At 39.0% G+C, this 17840-nt stretch overlaps 1 protein-coding gene across 3 annotated transcripts in view; it reads right to left on the reverse strand.

Moving 5' to 3' along the window:
- The window catches only part of arfgef3 (ARFGEF family member 3), a 78878-nt gene that overhangs the window by 22619 nt on the left and 38419 nt on the right, over positions 1–17840 (reverse strand). For 2 of the 3 annotated variants that reach the window (XM_023293218.3, XM_023293217.3), the window contains exons 20-32: positions 15330–15440; positions 14395–14545; positions 12780–13094; positions 9615–9748; positions 9204–9349; positions 7175–7354; positions 6924–7065; positions 6673–6795; positions 6236–6339; positions 4239–4383; positions 4019–4147; positions 3297–3473; positions 1070–1184 (exon numbers count right to left, since the gene is read on the reverse strand). In XM_023293218.3, the coding sequence (XP_023148986.2) occupies positions 1070–1184; positions 3297–3473; positions 4019–4147; positions 4239–4383; positions 6236–6339; positions 6673–6795; positions 6924–7065; positions 7175–7354; positions 9204–9349; positions 9615–9748; positions 12780–13094; positions 14395–14545; positions 15330–15440 (1972 nt within the window). The remainder of the gene's footprint in view (positions 1–1069; positions 1185–3296; positions 3474–4018; positions 4148–4238; positions 4384–6235; positions 6340–6672; positions 6796–6923; positions 7066–7174; positions 7355–9203; positions 9350–9614; positions 9749–12779; positions 13095–14394; positions 14546–15329; positions 15441–17840) is intronic. The other variant, XM_055018271.1, reaches the window with a different exon arrangement.

Here is a 17840-nt window from a genome sequence, read left to right on the forward strand (position 1 = left end):
TAACAGATGAATGAAAGTCCAACTCGATTTACGTTGCGATGCACATAGTGTATATATTTTTTGTCCAAAAAAATCTCTTTAATGCATAAATTTGTGCATCTACACGTTGCTGTTCAGCGTTCAAAAACTGGTTTGTGCCCTTCCGGTCAGAAAAACCCTGCGTCAACACAAAGGTTCCTACCTTATATAGGTAAATCGACAATTAACCCATAAAGAAGTGACACCCACTGACACCAAAATAATTACCTGCATTTCCTAATCTGCTCCTACAGTAACCATGACAACCAGTGAACACTACATCAGCTGCCTGCTGATGATCACATGATTGTGATCCTGCTACAAATCCACCACTGAGGACTTATCAGGACTTATCCATCGGAAATGATACAAGCAACAACTGATTAAATTGTGGGGGTGTTTCTGAGTCCCATCAATTTCCACCGCCCGTTACATATTTATGTCACGTGATTCGGTATCTGTACATAACGTACACATGCAGAACACACACCTGTGCTCAGCGTAAGGTCATTTTGTTTGCGGGTACATCTATATTAAATGGACACATTCTATGTTGCCGTGATTTCTGCCATGAAATTTTTCAAGATTTCAGCCGTCATGAATAATACAACGACTGAGCAGCCTCGGTGGAGCGCTGCGCATTAATGGCTGTACAGTAGCACCCAAGAGCATAGAATTTTTACTTTTGTACAGAATCTGGTTATTGCAAATGATTTATTTTTGGAATTTAAAAAAAAAAAACCAACATCATACTGAAGTGATTTTGATGCAATATGACATTTTAGTGTAACTGGTAAAGTTTTTCCAACGGAACAGCAGATGAATAGTTCAAGGACTGTTGGAAATTTGAAAGTCTGATGATTCTTTTTGTTTTTAAAGCGTGTAGCTCTGATGAATTTAGTTATTTTGGCGCTCCTTTAAAGACAAAACGCCTTTCTAACCCGCCGACAAGTCTTGGAGTTCAGCAGGTTGAATCAAACAAACAAGAGAGATTCCTGAATTTAAAACTTTCCACACTTCGAGTCGCTGAGGTGTTCACTTGTGTTGTCACCTGATGCAGGAGCAGCCGACTCTGGAGATGGTCTCCGCAGGTTCAGACACACAGGCCACCAGCAGCTTGAACAGATCCTTCAGCATCAGGTTGATCAGCGACTCGTAGCCGATATCTGCAACCGGAAACACAAAATCAGACTCACAAGCACATCACAACAACACATGTCCTGCAAGCACATGCAGTGGAGGTGGACGGGCCCCTATTTAATCTGACTAAAGAGGAGGACAGTGGAACAACAAGTCATCAGTCACGCTCCAGTTCTCTTGGCTGAATGAGTCACTCTATGCATGAGACAAACATCAGATCTGTGGCAGTGGACGTATACTTTAGAGTATTTTGTCACACGTGGTAAGCTCAAGATAAACGACCTCCAGGTTATAATTTCAAGGAAATACGACAGCAACTATAGGTAAAGAAACAAATAAATGTGTAGCTGGATGAAGAGGGGTAATATTTCAAGAAAAAAGCTAATAATGTCTGAGAAAAAGTCGCAAACTTACAGGAAAAAAAACCTTAAAAATAGTGAATCCAGCTAATGGTGCCACTGAGCTGTGAATCACGCCTGCAGCAGATGAACTAATCAAATTAAACTTTGCAATCAGATGTAGTAAAAAGGAAACACTTTTGATTTTAGACCCAAATCACCAGACTATCATCAGCATTTGGACTCTGGAGAGTTTCTTCAAAACAGAACGGCACATTGTTTTGGATGAAACAGGAGTGTCAAACATCCGCCCACAGGACGACTTTGTAAAGTGCAAAAATTACAGGGAAGATATTAACTGCAGATTGTAAATTTACAAAACTATACATTTTAAATAATTTCTAGACCTTGATAAGTTGTTTTGATCATGAAGTAAAACACTATATTGCTCATTGTTCTTTTGTTATTGTCTCCTTTTTGCAATATTTTGTCTTGCTTTCGTTGTTTTTTGTCGGACTTTTGACGTTTGTCTCATGTTTTTGTCGTTTTGTGATTCGTTTTTGCCTTGTTTGTGTTTTTTGTCTTATTTTTGTCATTTTGTATTTTGCTTTATTGGTTGTTTTTTTTGTACCGTTTTTGTCGTTTTGTGTTTTGTTGTTTCGTTTGTCTATTTTTTGTGTCGCTTTGTTTCTCATTTTTGCCATTTTTTTGTCGTTTGTCCACTTTTCTGTTGCTTTGTAACTTTTTTGCAAAATTTTTATCTCTTTTTTTGTTTTGTTTTGTATTGTTCGTGTCATTTTTGGTCTTTTGTGTCTCATTTTTGTCATTTTGTGTCTCATTTTTGTAATATGTTGTCTTGTTTTTGTTGTTTTTTGTCTGATTTTGTCGTTGTGATCATAAAGTAAAATCCTACATCATTCAGTTCCAGATAGCTGTGACTAAATGTTGTGTTCCTTTGTAGAAACTCTGTGATCTGTAAGTTGTGATGTGTAAATGATAAACTGAGGCATAATGTTGCTGAAATTGAATTTATTTTTCTTAAGAAAATGCAGTTTCTTTATTGTTTTGCAAAAAGATAATTCCTTAAATGTGAACATTTTCAGAATGTACTTTTTTGCACTAAAACAAAGGAAAAATGTGGAGTTGTGGTTATTTATAGATTATTATGCTGTGATTTTACTGGTCCAGAACACTTGAGATCAAATTGGGCTGAATGTGGAACCTGAACTAAAATGAGTTTGACACCTCTGATCTAGTGTTACCAATAACTTTTTCTTTTTAACTTCAGTTGACTATAGACTTTAGTTGGGTACATGTGCACTACTGAATGTATAGCAAGAATTCACTTATGGATCAATAAAAGCAGCTTTAGAACGCATTCAGAGAAATTAAGGAAACTCAAAAAGCATAACAAACAGGCTCAATAATATCAGGAATTCTGAGTTTTTCTCTGAATATATCACCTCCTCCCCTGGCTGTGAAATGTTTTTGTTTTGCCTAAAATGGGCCCAATAAGCTGCTATAAGGAACTGAAAGTTTCAACTGAAGTTTGGATTATTTTGCAGAATTAGCGAACCTTTAACTATTAAAATGAGGACCTATCAGTGGAAGCATTACATATTCTTCATCCAAGCGAAGCAGCACACTTTTTAGGCATAGAATCTTCCAGCTTCAAGAAGAAACTAAAAGCAGCAAATCGTCAAGTCATGGAGGGAAACTTCAGGGAATAATCAGGGTCAAAGTGAAGAATCAAAGCCTTCAATCCTGACTCGTACTGCTGTGAAACTTTCTTCCTCTCACCGGAGTGTATGAAGCTGTTGACGTGCTCCACCACCAGCTCACATGACAGGCCGATGGCGTGTTTGAAGTTCGCCGCCGCCACATCCCAGTAGGAGTGGTCGCCATGGCTACGCTGCAGCCACAGTGACATCACAGGAAGTAGCAGCTGGATGACGGAGAAGATGGCGAAGCCCGGACCTGGAGGAAGGAGACGGAGTCAGACTATGTCAAAGATTAGGTAGGGTCTTTGCTGTATTACCGGTAGCTTATTCTACATAGTTCTCCTAACTCTAATATGTAAAATAGTGTGTATTGTAGTCAGGTAAATTAGCATTTTAAATAAAATGTTAAGGGTTTTAATCCATAGTATGTAAATTCCTCAGTTAAGATCATACCAGAAAAAACACTATAGGGTCTTAATTCTAATATTTACAACAATCACAATCCTTTTCAGTGGAAAACATTCTGATACAATGGCTGATTGTCATTGTATATAAAAAACAAACATCAGCTTAGTTTCACTACTTTATCTTGTTGTACAGGATGTTACATTTTTGTTCTTTATTATTTGTCAAATTTGACATTATTTTTATTGAAAAGGACTTCATAACTATCTTCTTCTTCTGCTCCTTTTCTTCTTCTTCTTGAAATCTAGCATCTGATTTGTTTAGCTTGTGTTTTTGTTTTGGACCTGTCAGCCCTGCCCAGATCCACACACATGTTGATACGTCGGTGTTTATTACCTGGTACAGTGGTGACCTCTCTGAGCAGAGTGAAGAGCAGCTCCAGGGTCGGAGGTTGATGTTGTCGAGGACAGTTTGAAACCGCTGCTGTGAGCTGCTCCAACAATAAAATCCACACCTGGATCAAACCTGCAGGACAGAATAGAACAAAGCTGCACTGAAGAAGGAGAAAGTGGAGACTAACAGAAGAAAGGCAGCAAAGACCAAGACTCGTGTTAACCTGTGTCATCGTCGAACTCCTGGAGGACACAGTCCATCCCGTCCTCGCTGCTGATCGATCGTTCCTGTGATCTCATTGGCAGGCTGGCGAGTCGTGCTCCTAAAAACACCGGTTTGGACGGCATCTTGTAGATCTTTGCAAGCAGCTGTCAATTAAATGCAACGTATTCACTAAAAAAATCATTAAAAATGCTATCTGTGGCTACTGAAAAAATGCTATCAGTCTTTATAGTAGTAAACACTGATTAAAATGTGTTACACCGCCACTAACCGAGACTAACAAGAGTTATTAGTCGGGCTAAACTATTGTAAAACTGATTGAATTGCATTTTTTCTGACAGATATTATTACAGCAGGTCTTTAGTTTATGATGTCCTCGACCTACGGTGTTTCATGGTTTGGTAGCCATCTCCCATAAATTTACTAAAAAAGTCTTGGACCATCCATCTGGCGGACAGCGTTAGCGACATTAAAACAAATTGCGTGCGGGAACTAGTTGATGCTACATGAGGAAGACGGCTTTGTTTACATTCGCTGGTTGTACGCCACATGCGAGTTCTGACTTACGGCATAAAATTGGCGGAGTGATGATCGCATTGGTTTGTCTGTCTGTTCGCAACATTACTCAAAAACAGACAACCGGGTTTGGATGAAATTTTCAGGGAAGGTCAGAAATGACACAAGAACCAAGTAACTAGATTTTGGCAGTGATGCAGCTTATAGTCTGGATCCATGGATTTGTTAAAGATTTCTGTATCATTGCGAGATAGCGGCACAGCGTCACTGTAACCATGACAACAAGTGAACACTACGTCAGCTGCCTGCTGATGATCACATGATCACAATCCTAGTGCAAAGCCAACGCTGTGGATTTATCAGGACTTATCTGTCAGGAAATGATAAAAGGAACAATTGATTAAATTGTGGGGGTGTTTCTGAGTCTCATCCATTCCCGCCGCCCGCTACATATTTAGGTCACGCGATTCAGTATCCGCACATAATGTACACATGCATAACACACACCTGTGCTCAGCACAAGGTCATTTTGTTTGTGGGTACATCTATATTAAATGGACACATTCTATGTTGCTGTTATTTCTGATCATCAATAACTACTAAACAAATGCTGCATTCTGACAATGCCATATGGGGGAATGAGCAGCCTTGGTGGAGTACTGTGCTCTCTGAGTGCTTTTTTTGTCTGGTTTGTGATACAATATCTTAATGTGAAGCTTCAGTCTAATACTCCCTGGATAACAGATTTAAAACAGAACAACCATGACTAGAAGGAAAGAGAACTCAAAGATTCTGTGCAGTATGAAACAGATATAATACCGTATATAATGAAAAGAAAAAGTTGCATTTTTTTGATTCTTTCAATTGAACAAGCCTAAAATCAACACGGACAACATTTTTCCAAGTGTTACCAAAACTTGTGAAAAAAAGAGAACTCTACACATGATGGATATTTGACTGTTAACATTTTCAATTTCTTTCCATACTTGCCTCCAATGTTTTTGCTCAAACACATCCAAAAAATTCCTGACTTTTTATCATGTGACTGTTGGCTACAGCTGAGTCACTCGTGACTTCAGGATTGTGGAAAGGATTTCAGAATTGTTTTCATTTTTTAATGGGATCTAGTTCGAGCAAACCCAATTATTTGTGGAGCCCTTTTAAATGAGACGTTTAGAATAAAGTAGATTTTGATAATACATCAAGGGATTAAGCTTTAATTGTGGCATTTCACAACTGGGTAGCTCAAGGACTGTCAGAAAGTTGAAAATTCAACATTTTTTTTCAGTTTTTACAGTTTCTGGATCTGATAATAACTGCAATTGTAATTTTGGCAGTTCTTTATACTGTAGATCAGACAACCTGATGCAGTCTGCCAGAGAATTGCGATTTTGAATCTGTTTTTCAGCAAGTCAGTGAGCCGAAACATCCAGCTAAAGCTCCGCTGTTGTGTCGGTGTTTCAGTGCAAACAGGGTTCCTACCTGCGAACATTTGCGAAGGTAGTCGAGAGCCGGCAGGCAGAGGTCAGTGGAGCTGTAACCTGAAACATGGACACAGTCTCCAATTTCTTTATAGTCCACCTCTCCTGCACACAAACACACAATAACGGTAAAAAACCATCAAAGAATGATGGAAGCTAATAGAAGATAATTAATTAGGACAGAACATTACAAAAAGTTGCTTCTTTGCTGCAATATTTTGCTGCAGATTTATCAATTTCAACTGCAGCATCTAAACCCGGAAAAGATTAGAAATTTCCAGAAACCCTACTAAGCTCGCAAGAAGTAACTGAACACATTTGCACACACACAAATCCCTGCCTGTTAGTATTAAGAATGTGACGCAAATGCAAACTCTACATGCATGATTCTAGGAAAAGTAATATCTGCACAATGGCGATCGAACTAGCGGGACCGACCTAAGCCTTTAACGAACTTCATGAGGCACATGATGTAGTCGGTGGCAGCGTTGGCAAAAACCTGGATGTTGTCAGTGTTGATGAAAGCCTCAAAGACGTCGAACACCGGCGCCTGGGACTTCCCTGGAGGAAAACAGGTTTTCATCTTAGTTATTTTCTGCATTAAACAAGCTAACAGCATTTGGAGCTGTCAGATGATGAACTTAAGTTTTTTGGGTTTTTTTTTTTGGATCAGAGCTTTTCAGACATACCCATGGAGTATTCTCCCAGCAGGTAGTCTTTGGTGTCGGTCTTGCTGCCGTGGACGGTCCTCAGAGCGCTGAACAGAGGCCTCCATCCAGACAGGATCTGAGGAGAACACATCTCCACCAGCTCTCCGATTGATGTTATCACCTGCAAGGATTCAAGCAGAGAAACGCCTTCAGAACTGTGTGCAGATGTGGTTCACTGACACAGTTAAGTGGGGAGATTCATTGTGCTGTTTTCAGCAACTTGACTTCACCTGATCCTGCACGTCCTCGTCGCACAGCTCCAGCTGCATGATGTGCTCAAAAGGCCTGAAGAGCGCCTCATTGAAGTGGAAGTGTGGAAGCTCGGCCCAGCTGGTCAGCACCTCCGTCAGAACGTCGTGGATGAAGGAAACGGCCTTCTGGGACACGTGGCGCTCTTTGTGACAGGCAGCCTGGGAGAAAAACAAACTTTTTTTTGTTTGCAATCCACTTAAACAATATTTATTTTAACATAGAAATGAGAAAAGTCAATGTGCACTGCTGCACACAAACTCATCTTTCACATTTCATACACATTACAGTTTATCTAGAAGGATATGTTGACTTGTTTGAGGCATAAAAGTAGGTCATTTTTATTCCTAGACAGGTGTAGGTATAGTTCAAGTGTTTTTTTATCTTGAAGTAGCCACTTCAACTGCAAATGTTTCACTTAAAACAATTCCAGCTTCACTATTTTGAAGGAACACTGAAGCTGCAGAATAATACTGAGGTGCAACCAGATCTTTATTTACTGAAGATATGTGACAGTATCATAAATACAAAAAACCACACACACAAAATGAAAAACACAACAAAAAACTAAACAAACGAAAGAACCTCAAATAATATCTGAAAACGAGAAGGATGAAGTTTAATTTGTCTGTACATCTCATATTTTGCAGTTTCCTGTTTGCATCAAATCTTACACTACCATTCAAATGCTTGGGGTCACCCAGACGATTCCATGTTTTCCATGAAAACTCACACTTTTATCCATGTACTAACATAACTGCACAAGGGTTTTCTAATCATCAATGAGCCTTTCAACACCATTAGCTAACACAATGTAGCATTAGAACACAGGAGTGATGGTTGCTGGAAATGTTCCTCTGTACCTCTATGGAGATATTCCATTAAAAATCAGCTGTTTCCAGCTAGAATAGTCATTCACCACATTAACAATGTCTACACTGGGTTTATCATTCATTTAATGTTATCTTCATTGAAAGAAATTGCTTTTTTTTCCAAAATAAGGACATTTCTAAGAGACCCCAAACTTTTGACTAGTAGTATACATTACAGTGTTCCAAACCAATGGTATTTCAAACCCTTTTTTTAAAATAGTGACATCTACATGCTCATCTTTCATGTGTGATCCCTCCGAGTTTTTATTAGTAAGGATGCTTCCTCAAGCAGAACCAAGAAAAATGGATTAAATCTTAAAATCAAGACAAGAAAGGAGACAGAGGAGGATGAAATCAATCAAATAAAAGGAAAGAAGACAAACTGATGTTTCATAACTTAAATTGAACAAATCCTCCATAAAAGCAGCAGGTTAACAAACTGGGTTGTGTAAAAGTACACAGCTGTACTTGTAAAAACACTATTTTGCATGACAGAAATTGGGTAAACTGAGTCTAAAGTAGCTGACATGATACATTATTTTATCTCAGATGTGTTGCCTTTTATTCTGCTTTGACTCAGAACTACACCGACGTCACACCAGTTTGGGGTGTTATGTTCTAAAGCTGTGAAAGACAAGCATTTACAAGCATTTTATTCATTTATTTTTTGATCTTCATGTCTTCTGTGCTGCATAGCAAAACTACTAATTCCATAAATCATTAAAAAATAATGTTTTTAGACAATCTGGTCAGCATGATTGACTACTATTTGACAAATTTTTAAATGAAACATGTAGAATTGTGAAGAAACATCACAATTGTAAGCTTAGATTTGGTTGAGTTGTACATGACATTAAACATGAAATGTTCAAGGACTGTTGGAAAGTTGGAATCCCAATGATTCTTTCTGTTTCTACAGTTTGTGATTCTGATAAATGAAGCAATTTCTCAGCTTTTTAAAGATTACAAGCCTTTCAAACCAGCCAGTGGACTTTGAGGTTCAGAAGGTTTTATGTTAGAAAAATACGAGACAGAAAAAAATGGGATTGAAATGCTTTTAAAATTTTACAATAATGGCAAGTTTTACACATTTTGCAGTAATACTTCAGGCTCATATTAAAAGTTTAGAGCTCCATACCTCCACCAGATGTGGCGCCACCACGCTCCAGGCCCTCATCATGTGCAGCAGAGGGCGGCTCTTGTTCCTGACGATTCTCAGCATCGCCTCACCGAGACGGAAGAGATGGAGGGCGCTGCGTCGGTCCAGCGTTGACTTGGCTTCTCCTAGAGACACATACAGAAAATGTCTGTTCATTCATGTCTTTATTAAACTAACAATCATTTCTTTAATATTTTGTAATTATTAAGGGATTTGAGTCGGACTAAACAGCCTCAGGTGAATAGATGTCTAAGAATTTCTCATGTTGGTCTGTTTATACAGTCACATTATGGAGTGCAGCTATATTTTGGGGACAAAAAGAAGGCAACAGGGTAAAATGCTATATGAAATAGAGACAGAAACATGATGGTTGTGTATCTGTGTTCGTACCCGGCATTGCCAGAGAATAGTCTCCAGTCTCAGTAACGGAGTCGAACAGCTGCGACTGAGAAGCTTTTCTCAGCTGCTGCAGGAAACCAACCAAACCAACCAGGTTTAGCTTAGTAGCTGCTTCCTCAAACAACCTGAAACACAGAGAATGAAACATTACATCCATGTGAACGTTTACAGTACAAAGGTAATGAAATGCTGCAATGGAAGATTCTATTTAACCCTCTGTTTGTTGCTCCTGTTGCAGTTTTCCTCACAGTGGACTCATTTTTCACCACAATATACAGAATGACATTAATCCTAAACAAAAAACAACTAAAGTTGAATTTCTTCCATTATTAATTTTGTAAAAATGGAACAAGCCTTGAAACAACATGCACAACTAGTGTCCACAGATGTTACATATACAGGAAAAAATAGTGGCACAGCATAATATAGATATTTCACTACTTAGCGGAACTTCTTTCCATACTTCACTCCTATCCGTTCTGTTTAAACACAGCCTGCAGTTCATCCCAGTTCAGTCTAACTGCCACTTAATTGCTCTCTGTTGGTCAGGACTGAGTCACTAATTAGTTCTGGGTTGCAACAAGGATTTTGGCATTTACCTTTTTTAACAGAATTTGGTTACTGAAAACATTATTTTTGGGCAAATGAGACGCAGAATAAAACAATTTTAATCAAATAAGATATATACACATTTATGTACAACACCCCTGTACTATACTATATATGTAGAACACCCCTATACTGTACTATAGATATATACAGTACACCTGTACTATACTATATATGTACAGTGGTTTTTGTGCAAATGTGTAAATGAGATGTAGAACAAAGTGATTTTAATCAAATATTGTGAATGTAAGTAGCACATGATTCGATTAAGACCCTTTAAAGTTAAAAATTTGACAATTCTTGGGTTTTTTACACTTTTGGCTCTGATAGATAGATGGTGCAAGTTAGGAAATCTTTTTTTTTTTTTAAGATAACATGTCTACTATACCTGCTAGCGAGGGGGTTAAAAACTCATAAAGCAAAGTAAACTAACGTAGAGTAAGTTAGAAAGTTATGAAAAGCGTCAAACACTTGTCAGCTGCAAACACAGCTAAGCAAGGCAGAAAATAGCACAAGCAGCGACCACGACAAGTTTCTGTGCACTAAACTGCACCAGTTGCAAAAAAAGAAACAGATAATGGAAAATGTTCAGTATTGTGAGGGGTCATACGACTTCCCTAAGAGCAGAAGAAGATTAAAGATTCAGGACATAAAAAGGGCAGATTGAGGTCTTGGTGGGACAGAACACCTGCCCTCAAAACTCTGATCCTATGTCATAAAACTTTATCTGTTGCACATGAGCACAAAGTAGATTCTAAGGAAAGCAGATTATTGTCTTTATAAACTCTGGGCTTATCCAACTATTGTTAGCTAACATTTCATAAAACATTCTATCAATATACAAACACAGATTCAACTGAGAAATGGTATTTGAGACTCGAGTCATCAAGAGTTTACCGACAACATGAAATCTGCGCTGATTAAAATGGCCGATTACGATCTTGTGACCAGCTTTCAAAGCGGTTTTCACCCCTGAATACACCTGAATGTTTGGAACAGAACAAAGTTTCAGGGCTGAAATGCAGCGGTGTGGCCCTTTAAGCCGCCTCTTTTTGGGACAGCCCTGTGCAGGAGTGTTTACAGTGTTTTTGGCTCCACTTTCAGCTTGTAAATGTGTTCAGTCCATCTGTTCCAAAAGATCAGAGGGAACATCTTTTTTTTATTCGCCCCTAAAAGCAGCCTAGATAACTGGTTACGTAAGAGATGATCCTTGGAATAAACACACACACCGACTCCATATTTACTGCAGCGCCTTCTGTTTATCTGTGTTGATGGAGATTTAACTAATGCAGCACTGTGGCACGCATACATCTAAATATACATCTGCATTTCTACATGAGTGAAGAGGCTAAAATGAGCTGAAACTTATATTAAATTTAGTTCCTTAAGCAGCTCTTCAAGAAAGTTACAACAATACAGCCTGTTCTCCTTTTTTAAATCCTAATACTCTGGTAGTTCTGCGCCGCTGCTGCTGCCATCTCATGGCTATAAAAAGTCACAATAACCTCCTGTAGAGCTCCAAATGTCAGGGAAATGCAGTGTTGTTAGATAAATTCATTAAGAGTCGCTGCCATGCTGGCTGCTGATTAAACAAGGCGGTAACAAAGAAGAAACAGACATTTTATTGGGCTGTTGCGCCTGAATTAATCACTAAACCAACTACGATTCTTACTCTATTGCAGGGGTGTCAAACTCATTTTAGTTCAGGGGCCACATTCAGCACATTTTGATCTCAATAACTGAACATTGGTCTACAACACCATTAAAGTTTTATCAGAAATTTCTAAAACAGAAAATTACTTGTGATGGAGTGTTTTCATTTAATTTACAGTCCCTTGGATGACCTCTGGAGTTTGATTATTGAGGTGATCATAGTCTTGGTCAGACTATGAACCACCACAGTGACTGACCACAGACAATAAAGTCCTAACAAACTGATACTCTTAACACTGTAAATTATATTTATTTGACATATTAACAGTGAACACCACATGTATTTATGTTGTCGTTATGTTGTTATTCAGGGCTGCTGAAGGTTAACTGCAGGCGATACAAAAGTGTTTTCACTTTTCCACCTGACAATTCTACGTAAACTGCACATTTATTAAAAAATTAAAGTTGTCTCACATGCTAACATGCACACCATGTTTTAACAAGGAAAAATAATCGTTATCTATACAATCTTTTTAGTCCTAGATATGTTTTTTTAACTGTTCATTACGAATTATCAACTAGCCTTTCAACACCATTAGCTAACACATTGTAGCATTAGAACAGAGGAGTGATGGTTGCTGGAAATGTTCCTCTGTACCTCTATGGAGATATTCCATTAAAAATCAGCCTTTTCCAGCTACAATAGTCATTTACCACATTAACAATGTCTACACTGGATTTCTGATTCGTTTAATGTTATCTTCATTGAAAAAATTTGCTTTTCTTTCAAAAATAAGGACATTTCTAAGTGACCCCAAACCTTTGAATGGTAGCGTATATATTTGAGAACCATGACAGATAAAGTGTGATTACAGCAACATATCCCTGCCCTACCTGTCAGCTTGTGTTGACAGTGTACAAACAGCCTTGGCGGCACTGGTTCCGGTCATCAGGCTGCCGGTCTTCAGGTCCAGGCCTCGGCCTCCTCGGCTGCTCTCCCTCAGCAGCTCCTGGATGGACAGCGGCTGGATGACCGGCTGGCTCAGGCTCAGCTCCGAGGCCTCCGGACTGGGCTCACAGCTCAGCTCCAGGCCCAGGTCGATGCCGGCCGCATGCTGGCTCTGCTGGGTGATGGTGGTCAGGGAGGACGTCTGTGAGGAGCCATCGCTGAAGTGGGTGTGCTCCAGAGAGCTGATGTACTCCGTCACCCTGAGAGAAATGGAGTTTTACAGCATTTCTCCACAGGTTTTGGCTTTAATATGAGTCAGTCATGTTTTTGATGCTACCATTTCAGGGCTTGAAAATTTCCAATTCTACATTATAACTTTCATTGATGCCCAAATCTTATTTAGTGCCTATAAAAAGTATTTACTCCCCTTGGAAGTTTTTAGTAATTATTACTATTTACAGGAATCATTAGCTTTAGCAGCTGAGATGGGAGATAATTGTTGCATGTTCAGTCAAAGATTTGTGATAGACTTGCAAATAGAAAGCCACTGTTGACAAAAGTTTATATTAAATCTGGACCAGAGTTCACTGGAAGACATGTGGGAGACTCTGAAGTCAATTAGAAGAACATTCTTTGATCTGATGTGATCAAAGGTTAGTTTTTTAGATAAAGGATAGGCTAGATGCTATGTTTTAACACCAAATGCTGCACATCATCACACACCATCTCCACTGTAAAGCATGGTGGTGGCAGCATCATGATGTGAAGCATGGTGGTGGCAGCATCATGATGTGAAGCATGGTGGTGGCAGCATCATGATGTGAAGCATGGTGGTGGCAGCATCATGATGTTGAGCATGGTGGTGGCAGTATCATGATGTTGAACATGGTGGTGGCAGCATCATGATGTGAAGCATGGTGGTGGCAGCATCATGGTGTGAAGCATGGTGGTGGCAGCATCATGATGTGTAGCATGGTGGTGGCAGCATCATGATGTTGAGCATGGTGGTGGCAGCATCATGATGTGAAGCATGGAGGTGGTAGCATCATGATGTTGAGCATGGTGGTGGCAGCATCATGATGTTGAGCATGGTGGTGGTAGCATCATGATGTGGAGCATGGTGGTGGCAGCATCATGATGTTGAGCATGGTGGTGGCAGCATCATGATGTTGAGCATGGTGGTTGCACCAAAGTCAGATTATACTGACCATGCAAGACCCAGTGTTTAAAAGCAACTTCCAGTGGGGGTGAGTACTTTTTAACAGGCACAGTACACAATATACTAATGCTTTCCATTAGAATAAAGAAAAAACAAAGGTTCGCTTGTCTGACAACAAAATGTAGAATAAAAAAATTAAGAAAAAAAAAGAACACGGGTGGCCCAAAAAATCCAAAGAAAAAAAAAAGGTTTAGCAGTCGCTTTTCCATAGCTTGATGGTTTTGTCGTTTTCTAAAGCCGCAGATGCGATGATGTTCTCTGTCGGGTGGCAGGCGGTCGAGATGACGACGTCTGTGTGGCCCTGGTGTATATTGTGTGTATTGCAGTATGTGTGAGTGTACCTGAAGACATGCGGCCAGCAGTCGTGGTTGTGGCTGCCCATCTCCAGACCCACGTTCAGGATGGCGTCCATACACAACACATGAGCCGTGTGGAGACGAACTCCCTGAGGACGACCGATCTGCTCCAGACGCTGCTCAACACGCTGCTTCACTGGACACAAAAAGGACAATATAGCAAAAATGCATGGAATATGGCGTTATTTAAAGGTGACAGTGTTTGACTAGAAATAAGCATAAGGTGCCTTTAAAAAAAAAAACCACAGTTTTAACAAAACTGAATTTCAAGCTTCTGAGCAGCAGCCTCCTAAGACCCGAGCTTGAATTTTAGATTTATAGTAAATATAGTAATTGGATAATATCTAATATGTGATTATTATATTTATATTATATTTATTTATTACATTTATATCATATTTATTACATTTGTATTGTTATTATTATTGTTATTATTATTATTAGTAGTAGTAGTAGTACTGGTAATATTAGTAGTAATGTTGTTATTATTAGTAGTATTATTGTTGTTTTTATTATTAGTAGTAGTGTTGTCTATATTATTATTATTAGTATTATTGTTGTTGTTATTATTAATAGTAGTGTTGCTGTTATCACTAGTAGTGTTGTTGTTGTTTATATAAACAATACACTGTTTTTGAAAAAAAAAGATGTCCACGTATGTAGACGCCAGGTCTTAGGCAGTTAAATTAGTAAAATTTTTCAAACAAGTTGATTATCAAAGATGTATTTATCGATTTGCTTGTAGTTCCCCGCAGCCGTCACTAGGTGTCACTAAAGTCCCACGTCTTAAAGATGGCACCTTCAGCATCCTTTTTCTACAGGAACCCATCTGTGTTGGTGGTTTTTAAGTGTGTATTGTATGTAAATGTGGCCGTGTTTATGAGCTTCTGGCTGGTTTTGTAGAAATAAAAAGGCCGTACCTTGTGTAATGGCGTCTCCAGTCTCTCCAACCTCCTTCTCTTCCTTCTCTTCTTGAACACAGGAGGCTGCAGCCATCTGGGCTAAAGCTGATGCACAGTTGGCAGCCACACCTGACAGACAACACGGTGTAAAGATGTGCCATAATATTCGATTAATTAATCAAACATAGGATGGTAAAAATTAGGCAAATGGACATTAAAAAAAAGCTTAAATGGAATAAGGTAAGATGAGAGACAACATACAAGATGAATGAAAAACAATACGAGCAGTGAAAATAAGATCATGAAAGTTGACGTCCCTTTTACAACCACTGGGTTTGGGGTTCAGAGGGTTAAGCACATAAATATGTAATTTATGTGAACCATGCAGGCATTAGTTATTCAGGTCCATTGAATTTCTTTTCAAGGATGAGCTTCGGACTCCTAACAGGCCAGATGGATCAAACCGCAGCAGATTTCATGTGTCAAGTGTCATCTGCACTTCCTCCAAAACATTTTATTTACTGTCACTTAAAGGCCACGTAAATCCTCGCAGGGGCTCTCGATTATTCTGGCTAATTAGCACTCTGCTCTTACTGGAGTTGACTGAAGCTGTGCTGAGGAACACGTGAGGCCTTTAAACGAATAAGATCGATCTCCTGACAGGCTGGCTACATATGTGCATCCATGTGGAGAGTTCAACATTCCAACCAAGTTAGTGTGGAGTTGAAGTGAACAGTAAAACCATCTGACAGCAAGGCCTCCCTGCTGCCCTCATTCCTCCACCAACCCTGTGTCGAAGCTGAAGAAAACATACATTTAAGTCCTGTTTTACTACTTCCAGCTTCATTATGAGTGTCAGCATGATGGGCAAGACCTCCATCAGCATCTGAAGTGACGGGAGTTTAATGACTGTATATATTCCCTCCCTAATGAGGAGTTTGAGAGTGACTTCAAAGTGGGATACTCTTTTAGGAAAAGGTTTGTCGGCCGCCGTAGCCGAACAGGTACAACTAAACTAATAGGACAGTGAGGTAGATGCCAATCAACCACAATCTCTGCAGATTCTGAGAGTAATCAACTGAAACGAGTGGAAACCCGTGTGTGGAAGGAACTTTAACCCTCTGAAACTCATTGGAAAGGCATATGGTCTGCAAAAAAAAAACAAACTAAAACATAAAACAAAACAAAATTAAACCATTTATCAGAGCCAGAAACTGTAAAAAAGAAAAAAAAAGCCTTTGAATTTTCTGACGGTCCTTGAACTACTCATCTGTTACGTGCTGTTTTTATTTGGGGAAATTAACCAAACTCAAGCTAAAATTGTGATTCTTCTGTGTCTCGTTCAAAAATTCCCCAAAAATAAAATGCTTGTCCGAACTAGATTCTGTAAAAAGCAAAAAAAATTGGCACTCCTCTTTGCAATTGTGAAGCCTTCAGTGACTCAGCTGAAACCAACAGTCACATGAAAAAAAATCAGGGGCAATTCAGCTGAACTGCAGGCTGTGCTGGAGAAGACATAAGAAAATATGGAAACAAATTAAAAATGTAAGTAATAAAATATCTATAGTATGTAGAGTCATCTTTTTTTACAGGATTGGTAACACTTGTGGAAAAATGTACATGGTGATTTTGTTTTTGTTTGAATTTTTGTAAATCAAATAATCATAGAAATTCTTTTTATGGTGTTTTATGGCATTATAACTTTGTTGTACTCCACCAAAGACATTTTTTAGCTTTCTACATCTTGTTATGCTTGTGTTTCCACAGAGATGCAGGACTTTATATTGCAGTGAAAAATGAGTCAGCAGTGAGAAAAAAGTCTTACAGGAACAAAAATACACAAGAAACAACGGGGAATTCAGTGTTAAATTAATAACAAGAAAAGCACTCAGAGAGCGCAGTACTCTGCCAGTACTGCTGCTCAGTCGTATGATTTCCGACGGACAAAATCTTTTAAAAATTCGTGGTCCACAGCGGTCAATTTATAGTAGGATCACAATCATGTGATCGTCAGCAGGCAGCTGATGTAGTGTTCACTTGTTGTCATGGTTACAGTGATGTCATGCTGCTATCTCGCAATGATATAGAAATCTTGAACAAATCTGTGGATCCAGACTATAAGCTGCATCACTGCCAAAATCTAATCACTTGGTCCTTGTGTCATTTCTGACCTTCCCTGAAAATTTTATCCAAGTCTGTTAGACTGTTTTTGGGTAATCTTACGAACAGACAGACAGACAGAAAGACAGACAGACAGACAGACAGACAGACAGACAGACAGACAGACAGACAGACAGACAGACAGACAGACAGACCAACGCCGATCGTCACGTAGCTCTGCCGCGTTCCTTGGCGGAGTAAAAATAAAAGTGCTCCGTTTGAGCTGATTCATACAATTCAAAGATATTGTTTTCTATTTGCATTGTAGTTCTACAATAACAAAGAAAAATCCCCAAACTTAGGGAGTTATATCGTGGTGTGCTCATTTAAAGATTCACACTTTTACAACCAATTTTCAATGTTCTTTTG

The sequence above is a fragment of the Amphiprion ocellaris genome, chromosome 16 (genome assembly GCF_022539595.1).
Source record: "Amphiprion ocellaris isolate individual 3 ecotype Okinawa chromosome 16, ASM2253959v1, whole genome shotgun sequence".
Lineage (NCBI taxonomy): Eukaryota > Metazoa > Chordata > Actinopteri > Pomacentridae > Amphiprion > Amphiprion ocellaris.